The 14,496-nt window shown below is 36.5% G+C and overlaps 1 protein-coding gene across 3 annotated transcripts in view; it reads right to left on the reverse strand.

The window, feature by feature from the left end:
- Window positions 1-5,413: 5,413 nt before the first annotated feature.
- TMEM245 (transmembrane protein 245) overlaps window positions 5,414-14,496 on the reverse strand; it is a 75,671-nt gene continuing 66,588 nt past the window's right edge. For all 3 annotated transcript variants that reach the window (XM_061344283.1, XM_061344282.1, XM_061344281.1), the window contains 4 exons: window positions 11,766-11,866; window positions 10,216-10,390; window positions 7,482-7,676; window positions 5,414-6,533 (listed from right to left, as the gene is read on the reverse strand). In XM_061344283.1, coding sequence (XP_061200267.1) covers window positions 6,488-6,533; window positions 7,482-7,676; window positions 10,216-10,390; window positions 11,766-11,866 — 517 coding nt within the window. In that variant the 3' untranslated portion in view covers window positions 5,414-6,487. The remainder of the gene's footprint in view (window positions 6,534-7,481; window positions 7,677-10,215; window positions 10,391-11,765; window positions 11,867-14,496) is intronic.

The following is a 14,496-nucleotide window of genomic DNA, read 5'->3' on the forward strand; positions in this document are numbered from 1 at the left end:
AGATATATCACATGTACAATTAAAAACAAAATTTGTGTTAACCAACAGCGGAAGTTATTGCTCCAGATTCCCACAGGTCCTGGGTCGGAATGCACGCTTTAGAACAACCCGTGCTCCATAATGCAAAAGATCTGCTGCTGGGTTTGAGTAGGGTCTACCCAATCTTAGGACATGGTGTCAAAGCTTTCTTTGGATTCGGTTTGGTGAGATTTACCAAAGGGAAAAAACCCTTCCCTATTATTATGAACAAAACATCAGACACCAGTTAACATATATATATATATATATATGTATCTGTATAGGTAAACACCTAACTATTAGTATAAAAAGTTGGTTTCTAACAATCATTGAAGCATAGAAAACTTGTTTTAAAGGTAACAAATCTGAATAAATTTTATGCTTGCAGAACATACCAGTGATGACAGATGTTAAAAACTGAAAACATTGACCTACACAGCAAGGAAGTTACAAACAACACAAAAATATTTTTTACTGATACTTCTTGAAAAAGCTTCAGTTTTCCAGCAGAGACTGGCAGAAAGGGGCCCAAAATGTGGATTTTGATTCCCCCCAACCCCTACCCTTATGGCCTGGATGTCAAGTTTTTAAGCTTTGTAAACTTTTGTTCTGTGGCTACTTTTTGGCTTTGTGATTCCTCTTACATTTGATCTACCCCAATATCATAAAAAGTTACTCTGACTTTAGGTCCTCATTGGATCATTGTATGTAACAGTCAAGTGACAAAAAGTGAGTCTAGGAAAAGAAATTATCATTTTTGCTTCATACTATCACGATGAAAATTCTTCTGATATATGTGGATTTTAGAACACTCACTCTGTCTTTATGAGCTTACAAATGCTTCCTGCTGCAAGCAGATACACTTTGCTTCTAACCCAACTCTAGCTTTCGTATCATCAGTGCTGTATTCAAAGAATAATCTCTAATTCAATGCAACATGAATTATGTTTATCCAAGTCCATCAAAGATGCATTTACTTGCCAATTAGCAATTCCTTCCTGAACTGGACATACCATTTCAGTACAGACTTTCAAAGCATGCTTTTCAGGTCCTGGAATCCATCCCAACAGAAGATGAAGCAATACTCTCATGTACTTGTATTAAAACAGATTTGAAACAGAATACTAGACAAGGTGCAGAAGAGCTTAAAAGAATAATGAAGACATTATTTCATGACCCATAATTTTTGGCAGCTCTTTAGTAGATGTGTGCAAATACTTCCAGGAAGAGTAATTACTTAGCAATGTACTACTACATGTAACAACGTCTTTTCCCAACTTTGTATTAACTACAACTAAACAGTTCAAGTCACCCTACCAGTATTTGCTTGGCCTTCCCCCAACCTTTATCACGTATCCATTTAGAGGAAAATGTTGCTTATTTTCACTATATACAGGAACTATTTTGTTCTCAGATATCTTAAAAAAAAAGACAAAATTTCAGTTGTCCGAATAGGCTAGAGATTGCTCGTATTTATGTAATGCTGTATATCAATATATACATATACAAACCCAATGTAGAATCCCTGGATATGCTCATCACTTCTGACTGTTTGTTAACAGTCAATTCTAGTTTTGTATAAATAGAAATGAGAATTGCCAAAGTACACTTTACAAAAAGTGTAAGAAATAATGGTATGGGGAAACCCTTTGAAATACAAGCCAAGACAGTTCATAAAAATGATGCATCCATGGATTTATGAGATGTCAGCTGTCACTCAATAAACGTTATTCAACTGGGAAATCAATTTTCTCTTGTAAAACTGAAAACTTCAAGGCAAACAACTGTATCTCTAGAAGAATGCTACCTCCACTATTGGACATAATGAATACTAATGCCAATTCTAACACCTTTCAGCACCTTCTAAAGGAAGTTGTGGCTGTTTTCAGATGTAGTGTCCACAAAGGTGGTGCTCTCTGCAATGACAAACTTAAGCACGGTAACATGAACACAATGTGTGAATAAAGGCAGTTGTGGGATCATCTTCTACCACTGATACAAAGCTACGAAGTCAGTAGAATAATGGTATTTTCCCATCCTTAATCTATCCGGTCCATAAGGGAAGGCAGCAGTCTGCAATATTCTGTCACCAGTATAGAGGTTAGCAGCACAACAATTCTGCTGCTGCTTTCACTGGGGAACAATTTTACCCACTTTTGTATTTTTAGGCTTTCTGAAAATAAACATTTAACGTGGCAGCCATACCCCTGTTTCAGAAGTTACACTGATACCCACAAAGTACAATACTGGAGACAGCATCCAACTTTCCTACACCATGATTATTATTTTAATTAAACAGATTAAGGATTTCCTAATCTCGTAATCACTGACAAATTATACATAACCTTCTTCCCCAAAGTTTTCAAGAGAAGCCACATAGGCCATGAAATCATCAAGCCTACATGTACCCTAGGTGAGCTGCAAATACATACCATTGTACATGAAAGTATCTGGGTGTTGTCTCTGTTATTACATATGTGGGTATCAATTTATGAAAAATGTGTGTTGTATGCATAACATTAAACTTTATTTTTTTAAAAAAAGCAGTCTTCAAAATAAGCCATTACTGCTCCCAAGTGGTCGTGGAGCATCTGTGCTGAAAGTTACCATACTGCAGTTACGCTGGCAAAAATAACATGTGCCAGATTCTCACCCATTATAGTTTGTTGCTTCATGTATTCAATTAAGCCAGTATTTGCAGTGACCCAAAGTTAACATGCTGAGCTGTAAACTGGCACACATGCACTTCTGCTAGTTCTGCTATAGCACAGGAACATTCAGCTAAAGTACAGGAAGGGGGGGAAGGGTGAACTTTGACTCAGCACAAGAAGCAGTTACCACTTGCCCTTTGGCACTCCACTACTTGCAAGAAGACTGATTTGATAAAAGAGAATGGTAAAAACCATCACAGTTGTATTTCACAGTACCATAAAACCACATTGTCTTGGTTTACTACAGGCATTCCCTTCTGAATTCTAATTGGTTTTGTTCAAATTAGCTTTGTTCAAACGGAGTGCTAAATATACTAAATACACTAAATACAAGTAAATACCTGCTCCTGGAATGATTCTTTACAGTAAAGCTGAAGGCCACCAACTTCTTGCCTTTAAGCATTATGACAAGATGGTCTCTCCTAAGAAAACTGTACTTTAATGCCACTGCAGAAAAGGGGGTATGAGGAGTTTCCCATCTTTTTTCTTTTTTTTTTTTAAACCCACAAGCCATCCACCAAAAGCTTATGCCGCAGAGCTGCTGGTTGCTTTTGCAGATGGAGCCATATAACCAGGAACTGGCATGTTACAGTGACCGCAAGTCAAAACGACCAGTTTGATTATTTTCAAATTAATCTGAGATTGATCGATTGATCTAAACTGTTCTTAAAGAGGCTAAGTCTTTTCAGAAAAGAATACAGATTGTTAAATATGCAAGGACAAGTTCTTCCATTTCTACTGGTAATTACAGACTTAAACCCTTTAAATAATCAAGGTATGCTTTTTCATAAGGTAGGATTTTGTGGGGTTTGGGGTTTTTTTGTTGTTTTGGGTTTTTTTTTAAAGCATGGCAAAATCCAATGAATATTTCATATTCTAAGAAGGTATTATTGGTGGTTTTGTTTCTTCTTTAGGACAGTATACTGTTAATGTACCACCACTGAACTATACAATTGGTTTCTCCACCAGGCATGGCACATGGCATGAGCTCCTTAAGCTACATTTACTGAGAAAGATTGTACTATGGATGGCTCTTCATGGCAAGACTTAGAAGAATTTGAAACAGAAAGTGTCAATACGAAGCCTCACGGCAAAGGAGGGAAAACGAACATGACTACATCAGATACAAATTCTCCATACAAAATGGTTTCTCTTTATGTTGGGAAAGGCACATTTCATAACAAGAACATATCTTCTCAGCTGATTTTACTGATTTGCCATTACTGAAACTAACTGTGTCTGAAATGCCATTTTAAGTTTTCGCAGCAGAGACCCTTCTTTGATTTAAGGAGGTCAAGTGAAGTGGGAGGGGCAAGAAGAAAATTTAAACACAAACAAAAGAATGCTTTAAGATGACATTCTTAACTTACTATATTGAGCACTATAACAATCTGAAAGATTGTCTCAGATATAACTAGGATAGCAAACGTGGACAATACAAATGTCCTGACCAGTGAGTAAAGCGGAGCAATGGAAAACTGGAAATACATTAAAGATGCCTATTTCTTGCTAGTAGTCTTCCTTAAATGCTGTCTACAAGAAGCTATAGTGAGAACACAACATTTCAGTGCAAAACTGTGAACTACAAAGAAGTAATATAACAAAGAAGTTTCCCAAGTATCACATATTCAAGCTGGCTAGAATGTTGCAGAAATACTTAGGGACACCCTCAGGCTCTTTGTCATCCTTCATCCTAGCCAGCAGCAATCATAAGAATGCATTTCATTGAAGATTCTACATAAGCCACAAAACCAAGGAAATAAATAAGCACCAGACAGTTACTTAGTTCAAGCAATAAATCCTTCCTATTCAGTTAGTTGGAATTGATGTGTACGTCTTTCAGAATTTAAAATATTAAATGGTATGTTTCCATATATCAATGACTTGAGTCAAACCACTAAATTAAGCCCGAGTCTGTCATCCAAACGCACACCTGCAAGTTTGCAGGTGTAAAATCATCATACTCAAAACCCCTCATTTAAACATAAAATTTCATCAGCGAAACTGCAGCAACTAATTTTGAGAACTGTAGGAGTTGGCTATTTGTGTCTTAATAGGCAGCCTGTTTACTGCAAACCTACAGCAGCCCTTCCTTGCTTAGGAAGTATCAGAGTACTGTCCAATTCCTTTCTATGGCAATGCATTTTCAGAAACAATGAAAAATACATGTAATGTAATTAAAATAACAGCCTTCCAGATCTATCAGCACTTCTGCAACTCAATTAAAACAAACACCCACATTACCAAGAGCTGTTTGTACACAAATCTTAAGACATTCTTATCCCTAGATGACAGATTTTTGCTCCAACAGTTGCATTACCACCAACAATAAATGCAAGACTTGCCTGGATCTTGTATAACTCTTTATCAGTCAAACTCTGACATAAATTGAAGAGACATTACTAAAACTGGAAGGGAGTTCTTTGGTTAAGCATGTGTGTCTGCTACTTTGTACCCATGGCCCTCACTGGATTTGTGGAAAAGCTGTTCAAGTATGAAATTTCTACCAACCCCCCTACTTCCTATTCATAGGAAGCACACATTTATAAAGATCCATTGTGTCAAAGTATTTCAACAATCAATACAACAGGCCTTAAATGTCACTGAAACTGCAATTTAAGCAAAATTACATATGGAAGAAAAGCACTAGAGGAGTTTGATGCTGTGACCTAGGTAACACACCATTTCAGAACTTTAAGAACTCCATTTATTATTGAGATTTGTCTTAATATATAAGATATATCTTATTATGATATTTGGCCAGGGGCCTACAGGGGAAAAAAAAACCAACTCAAACTAAACTAAACCAAAATTCATGCTCTTTCCCCTTCCTCTTTGGAAATAAATTTGAAAAGTTTGACCTCTGCCACAGAACTTCAAAAACAACATTCAACAATCCCCATTCAACTTCTTCCTACTATTGGAAGCAGATGTGACTTCCAGATGAACAGATGAGGTACATTACCCCTGCCTGAAACATTTAAGGTCTTTAAGTTTAGTTGACCCGATGACTCCACTGGGATGGTGGGTAAACAGCAAAATACTAACAGATTTCACTGCAAATAAGGAAAAGATTCAAACTATTTAAATAAGTCTTCCTATTGCAATATGAGGAAAACTCACATTTAACAATTTGCATGTCTACTCATTTCAGGAAAATATTAGAAATATCAGCCTCTAACAACATTAAATTTCAGTGCGTATAGTGTTATTATGAGTTACAGATGATGGTCAAAGCCTCTAAAGAGAGGAGCAGCAAATAATTATACTCTCATTTATCAATAGTGGTTTACACCTTTTTTTTGCCACCAGATTAACTGAAAATAAATTACTTTGGAATTAGCTTTCTTTAAAGCTACTACAATTTAATAACACAAATAGCCCAATAAATAAAAGCCAAGTTAGTCATTTTTGCAGACAAGATTACTACTCCAGTGGATATACCTGTCCTCTTTAACTATTCTTTTTATGAAGACAAAAGTCTTCAAGGCGTTCAACAAGGCAGCTGAACTGTGTGTTGGTATGCAAAGCCATGGGAAGTAGACATTCTCTCCTGAGAAGGCAAAGTGCACAATAACGTAAGGCCAGCTCAAGAAGTTTAAGAAGTACTTTCTGTTAAAACCCAAGCTATGCTGCTGTGCTTCCTTGTGAGCTGCCCCTAGGCACAGCTGGAAAGGGACAGAAGGCCATGACTGTTGGAACTCCAGACAGAAGACAGTGATTCACTCATGCTGATGAGATGCAGCACAGCACCTTCATCACTCTGCAGCCATTTTAATCTCTTCAGGACTCTCTCTAGATGAGCTGGGGGGGAGGGAGGATAAAGAAAAAAGAAAAAATCTGTTCAGTGATCTGATCTAGTTTCCTACGAATTAAACAGGAATCAAATACACACGCAATTTTTTCTACGTACTTTGGGAAGCTCTATCTACGCCATCTTGGAACATAAATTCTACAAGTCAGAGACTACAGATAGTTCCAATTAGTATTCTTCCTCTTAAGTTACCCGTATGAGAGATGGCAACATTATTCATGTGAATAAAGCAAAGGATCATTTTTGACAAGCACAGAAACCTCTTTAAGATGTATGTATAATGAGCTAACCTATGTAATTGAACAAGACAGTAGAGACACTAAAATGGCTACTGTCGTTAATAACTTCATGATATGAATTCCAACTATAATTATTCAACTAGGAGTTTATTCAGCACATTCCTTAACTGTAGTTTAAAGATATACATCTGTATTCCACATTTGGTAATTTCAATAAAGGGGCTAATCAAGACCATACTTTTAATAGAATAATGCAATATAATATCTCATTTGTTAAATTCAAGTATGCTTATTTAGATTTTACAGTATTGTACAGTAACACAGAAATGCAGTATTTATAGGCAGACCTCTTAATAATAACAATGAGTACTGACTACTAGATAGCCATTCAGAACAGTTTTACACAGAAAAAAGGATGTTCTGTTATCTCCTGAACTTTTTGGAAGAGCGTTCCATAAGAAGCTGAGTGACATTAAACAAACATTTCAAGTTTACAAGTTCCAGTGAGTATTTTACTTTACCATAATTTTTATTTCTAGAATATGAGATAGCTGAATCCTCTCCAAATACTTCAACAGGCATGTACATGTATATGCACGCTTTTATACAAAACTCAGGCATACACTCTCTTTACCTATATGTACACATGCTGATCTATGTAAAAACGTAACATATACATGTAACACATTTATAACTTACCGGTAAATCTGTAATGGCCATGGTGATTGTGATGGAGTGGGCACTGAATTTGTTGGGCTCACCAACATGGCACTATATATGTTGGAAGCAACCACAAGTATACAAAGTAGAATTGGTCCTATAATGGCTCCTTCCAGCCCCAGGTAGTATGCTCCACCAGCTACTGCAAGACCCGTCAGGTAAGGATGGCCACCTCTGGAATGATGGCACAAAAAGAACAGAATTAAATTAAGAACAACAAACAATACTCTCAATTATGAAATGTGAATTAATCACAAAGTTTTACTGAGCTTAGAAAACTACATAGCTAGCTATAGATACCATAGTTTCACTTATCTGCTGTTTGACTAACAGCACAAATATTCCAAGCTGTAGTCTGTGTTCTATTTGCACAACAGATCAAACAGTGTATTGTAGCACATAATGCTGGTAAATATCCACAATGGAGCAGCTACTTTATAGACATCTGCTGAAGAATGTCTGAAGGAGTTAATGGCAAAAATATTTCCATTTTGAAAATGGAAAGATGATGATTACAAAGACTGTTCATGCCTTATGGTCAAGAATTGTTAAATTTTTAAGACAACTAGAAACATGCACTATGAATGCCCTGAGAAAACACACTAATTTACACTATGATAGCAACTTGCATTGCACCTTTCAAAGAACAGCATACATTATTTAAATACACAGTCATGTCTTCTCATTTTGTTATAAAACACCCTCTCAGACTGAGTGCTTGTTATCATTAGGCTTTTAATGTTTTCAGATGAAAAACAGACCCAGATTTTTATGAATATATTTACTGGAAAGTTGAGGCCAATGGAGCTTTTGGTATAAGCTATTATGGCAGCAAGTAAGCCATGCACTGTTCTTTTCCATGTTATCAGTTCGGGTGAGTCACATGAATCCTATCAAGAGCAGTTACACAAAACCTGCTTATCATGCTTAATCTTTATAGTTAAAATAATTATGCTAATATGGAATTACATAAGAAAAGGTACAGTTGAAACTTAGCACCCAATTTTCAGGAACTTACTCTAAATTCTGAGCGTAAGGGAGTGAAAATACCAGCTAGTATAGACCTACAGCAGTCTCAGCCAGATTTCTACTATGGTCCTGACTTCTATTCAACTCCCACACTGGCAGTCTTTGCCTTCATTGCAATTGTGTGTGGAATGAGACCTGTAACATCATATACACCTCAATCATATCTTACCTAGATCCAATCTAACCTACTGGTAATGCCAGATTGTTTTTCTGAGGGAACTGATTTCTTCAGCAGTAGACACATGATTCATTTCTAAACTTTATCCAGCCTCTGCATCAGTTTAAACATTCTTCTGGCTAGTTTGCTAAATTAAACAACAGATCATTCGATGAAATAGGACTACAGTATAAGTTTAATGCATTTGGAAAACCCTGCATAACCTAATTATAGCTATTTAAAATATATTTAATCTAATCTACAAGACAGCATGATGCTTACTGTTCTATTTAATGAGAAAAATACAATTTTGCTCCACTGTCAGAAAATCTATTCCTGCCACATGTATTTTCTGGACAGTAAACAGAGCCTGCATCCCCTACAGTCAAAAAATGTATTCTAATAATAAGAAGAATTATTGTCTGGTTAAATAGCTACTAGCCTTAAATGTACCTACAATTTATTGTTGGAAAAAAGTCCTAATTTGATTATACTTCACCCATTAGCTTTAATTCATGCAAAAGAACTAGTGTCACAGTCAATGAAAATTAGTATTAATATTGTACATATCATTAGGTCTATCTGTTCACTGTAATCATATCTTGTGAACAAAAATATTAGTTTCAAACAACACAGAACTGAAGCACTTAGTGTCCTTATTCTACATTAACTCTACTGTAATAAAAATCATCACAAATGAAGGACTAGTACTGGCATATAACTAAGTCTGGACCACGAAATCCTCAATTCAGTTTACCAGAATTGTTTCTGATGATCAAGACAGTAAACTAGAGGAGTACAACTTTCCATCTGTTCTGTACATGGCTGTGAACATGTCTTGCTTTGCACAGTCTGGAGTTCGTTTTTCTGTGTACAATCTCAAAGCTGAAACTAGGAGACATTTAATGCCAATAGAGGCAGTCAAACACCTAGCAAGATTTTTTCAAGCAATCTGTGCCTACATCCCACAACAGGAAAACAGCACTGGCTTCTGGCTCTGCAGAAGCCTGTCTCTGGTTTTGCAATTTTATCTGTCTCAACACATTTAAATATCAATCCATAATCAATAGCCTCTTACACTGGGGTGCGGTGACACAACACAAAGGCTGGTTTCAAACAAATCCTCACATTTCTCACAATCCAGTCTGAAAAACTGAAGTGTTTTTTCTCAGGTCCCTAACTAGCTCATGGATTTCTTGTTTGTTCTGCAGCATCACCTGGCTATAGGTGAGGTAAAGGAAATACTGCACACCTTTAGTCAATGACTAATTTCGAAGGCATTCTTAGAATTACTTTGCCAACCAAAGCAGTTGATTTTGCTGACTTTGAGAACAAGTTCACAACTTCAAGTGACAAAGTCCACAGAAAAGAGGCCTGGCAAAGTAAAGGCACTTAGGAAGAAGGACTTCTTACTATAAGGTGATTCCTATGCTTGGAGACACCGTCTGCATGCTTCAGAAATTAAAGTGTCAATCACCATTAATCATTTTTACAACGCTAACTTTAAAAAGCCTCCAATGTACTTACCCTGATATATCTGAATAAATTGCTGTGTCTACAAAGTAGGTTGGCAAGAGGTGAAAAACCAAGAGCAAAATGGCTTTGCACCCCTGTCCTTGCACAAGCCACAAATCTAGGACTGCAGGGATGGCTGCCCAGTATGTCCCCAGAAACGGCACTGCTCCAAGGATTGCTGCTAATGCTAGAGCACACAGAAGCAAAGGTGAGAAAAAAACAGAGAAATGTATTTCACAAATACATTTACAGTTAAATTCTGATGCTTCTGCCACACCAGTAGTCCCACTTCTATCAACTGTTGTAAATAAGATACTGAAGAAGTGCTACATAAATCTCTTGGTATTTTATAGCTGTTGTTTAAGGAAAAAAAAGAAAATTATGCTATTCCCCATACCAAAAAGCTTCACCAACTGCCAGTCATAAGGAGTTACTTCCAAAAGAGGCACCAATTCAGAAAAAATGACAGCTATACCAGTCATACATATTTCAAACTTTTATACAGTTACAAATTATCAACTGTGTGCAAGAAAACATACAAGCAGAAGTCTCTTTATACTTACCACATCCCCTGCATTAAACCATAACAATGCAGCTAGGACTGGGAAAAACCACACAAATCTAAAATCCATGACACGTATTTCTGTATACACATGTACACACAGGAGTATGCCCTTCTAAACATACAAATTATACAAATACCTGTTGAAATCTAAAGTGATGCTGTACTGCTGCCATTCTAATTTAATGCAACAGGAATGAACACAACATGAATAATTAAGAGGTTTTTTTTCTCATTTTTGGTTTCATTAACCAGAAAGCAAAAACTTTTAAGATTCATATGTAGCTGAAAGAAAAAGAACAGCTGCCTTCTAAGTAGGTGTAACAACAACCAGTGCCTTTAAGTAGTTGCACTTTCTAACAGAGCCATTTCTTATTATCCTGGGTTTTGTTGCTTTATGACTTTCCTTCTTGTTCCCTTGTACATGAAATTTCAGCATTTCAAATTTACTATTATTAGATTATTTTTAGTGGAAGAGAAGCAAAAGAGGAACAGAGGAGAAGATTTTCCAGTGAAAACTGTTCAGCCACTTCTAAACCTAAGATTAAAGAACAAAGGAAAACCAGAGGCTGGTAATATAGTCAGGCAACAATACTGAGAACAAGCATCACGCCTCCATCATGCATTTTCATGATACCATGTCTTCCTGAATTTAGGCATCTTGAAAAATCAGCACCTGTCAACTACAGAAGAAACAAAAAACAAGGCACGCAGAATGAAGTTAAAACCTGGAAAGACTTGGACTGAACAGAAGGGAGAATTATATCCTACAAAAGGAACAGACAGGAGAAGTAAAATAGCTGGTAGGGGACGTGCTGTGAAAACAGAAAAAGGCAAGGCACAGGGGTAGGATAGCAATCAGTGACTTCACTCTGCACACGGCCACTCCTAAAAATAACTTCAAGACTAATCTTATCAGCAGTATTTAATCACACTTATCTTGTACAATATGTATGTAATCATATTATCTAAAAATAATTGTAATTGTTCAAATTCTTACCAGATGGTATGAAGACTATGTTAATCCCAAATATAGTGTGAGTCAGCCAAGTGTAGAGTCCATAGAACCCAGCCATTTTGAGAGAAGCATCAAACACACCTCTAAAACAATTAAAGAAACTCTGTTAAATTTTATGGGCAATAAGATCCTAGGAACTATAAAGATACACACAAGCTGTTTTTGAAAACTGCAAAGCCATTAATGCCACAAATAACACAGCTGAAAACATAACTTCTGCTGCACTAAAGACACATTTGTTCTCACTAAACCCTTATGCTTTTGTCAAGCCAACTTCCATTGTCTTGTTGGTCTCTTAGATCTTAGACCTGTCCCACAGAAATCCCTTTGCACTATAAAGAAGGTATCTCAACTTCTGAAACTCGTCATTGTTGACACCAAGTTTTCAACATTTTAATGCGACTTGTCAGGTCCTTTCAAAACAAAACCAAAAAGAGAAAAAAAACCAAGCATATCCAGAACAACTTGTTAGAAAGAAGAATTAAATCTACATTTTTGAGTAAATCTTTTCCCTATCAAAAAACCAGGAACTGTGGCACAAATACATCTCAGTTGTCAGAAATATATAAACATATCCTTTTATGTTGTATCCTTAAAATATATAAACCTGTCCTTAAGTATCTCCTTGTATTTCCCATAAAGGTGTTTTCTCTACTGCAGTTAAATTAACAGGGTCTTAACAACTTCTGTGAGAATGCCCCAAAAATACACATCAGCATACACGAGGTGAAACAGGCCTCTGGCTTGAGGCAGGTAAATGAAGCATCAGCTTCACCTGAAATTAAAATATGTATCTACAATCACAGGAAAGACTTACTTTTAATCGGTTATTTTAGATTTTCCCCCAGAGACTATAAAAGAAGGGAAGACAGTCTCATTATTGTAACCAAAAGGAAGACAGCAACCCAAAAAAAAAAGACCAACAGCCAGAGAAAACTGCTGTGAATTTAACTCTGTTAGGGTATAACTGCAAAACTGTTTCTCATTCATAAGAAAACATCCAAAATTGACTAATTTACAGTTTTCACATTTCATTTCTGACAAGCATTATTTTTTTTTACCCTTAGCTGGATTCTAGTCAAATTTAAATTCAAGTTCTGCCATGTCTTTTGCTGCTGTAGTCATGCAGCTTTGTAAGAAAATTTTACACTGTTAAGACCATTACTCATTACAGATGCACTAAGTGAGCAACAAAAAAATTCATCACGAACCATCAGGGATGGCTTGGTTTGATGTCATTCTGCAAGTTGATACATAAAATATTTCACTAGCAAAAAAGCATGTACCTCTGAAAGACGTAGAACAGTACAGCATCTCTCTAGCTCCTTGCATCTAGCACAAACAACTAGCAAGCTGGAAGGAGAAGGCATTACACAGCACTGAGCAGCTGTGAGGTGCCAGTTGTCAAGCAGAAGCGAAGGGGCTATACCTAATTTCATTTTCCTCCTCTCTTCACCTTTGTTCCAGCTAGCCAGAAAAAAAAAGCACAGGGGATCCTAATTTGTGGCGAGTGTGGCCCAAGAGAACTCCCTTAAGTCTCTCAAGACTCACATTTGTTACTTCTGTAGGAAAAAAATTAAGAATCATCCCTTAAAGTCTATAGACTGAAAACACTAACCAGAACTTTCATCAACAGCATGCCTCCGCTACTCTACATCTTCAAAATGATGTAGTATGCTAGTGCAAATGCTAAATGAATTTATTACCCTCTGTAAAATGGAGACCTTCCTGGGGCAATTATGACAGTAAATTCATTCCATCTCTTAATACATTATTGGCATACATGCAGCTTCCTTTTATATACAAGAGTAATTGTATGTTCCAGAAATCAGAAAATCCAATTGCTGCTCACGTCTCACTTTGGCACTGTATCTGGATGAACCACTTTACCTGCAGGAACTGTCATCTGCAAATGTGTAATTTATGAGCACTTTGGTGTAAGGCATACTTACACATACATATTCCATTTTACTAAGCTTTGAAAAGCATATAAATAAAATAATAAAACAACAAAAGAGGACAAGGGTCATACTTCACACTATTCAGATTAAAAATTAAGAAACTTCTGTAAAATTGCCAAATGTTTCTGCATAGCTCGCCTAAGTATTTTTTGTTGTTAAATTTCTTTCTACTTCACTAAGGAGCTAGGGAATTTTCTTGTGGATTTCAAAAGGGAAAGCAACACCTCTTCATTTTATGGGTTTTGTGAGTTTTAGTGGATTTTTTTTCCCCTCTTTTACTGATATCCCATAAAAAGTCTACAGCTTCCCCTCTGCTTCTACTGAAGTTTACATTCATCTGTGTCCGCCTGAATTCAGGTTCACTTCACAGAGCCTGCAGGCAAGGTCTGTTCACACTCAGCAAAACACAGTGAAATTCCCAAAATTGCAACCTAATGCTGCAAGAAGCCCAGGTGAAAAGAGCTCTTCAACTCACAGTATTCATTTTTTGACCTCAGAGTTAATCTGATTTTCTGCATCTCTCTGCTCTCTAGAGCAATGGAGAAAAGCAAAGCATATGGGCTTAAACGATGAGAATTGGAGTTTCCAGAAAGATTAGAGTAAGCATATAATAAGTTCAGAAGAGAGTTACTGGTTACGATGCAAAATTTATAATGAAGGCATATTGACCCTGGCTGCTGAATACGCATTAGAGTAAAAACTAGTCAAAAGCAGTATTTGTCTTTGGAAATGTTTGCAAGAATTAACGTTTC

The sequence above is a fragment of the Neopsephotus bourkii genome, unplaced genomic scaffold (assembly GCF_033783945.1).
Source record: "Neopsephotus bourkii isolate Nb327-2 ecotype Australia unplaced genomic scaffold, CSIRO-AGI_Nbou_v1 NB_207, whole genome shotgun sequence".
Taxonomy (NCBI): domain Eukaryota; kingdom Metazoa; phylum Chordata; class Aves; order Psittaciformes; family Psittacidae; genus Neopsephotus; species Neopsephotus bourkii.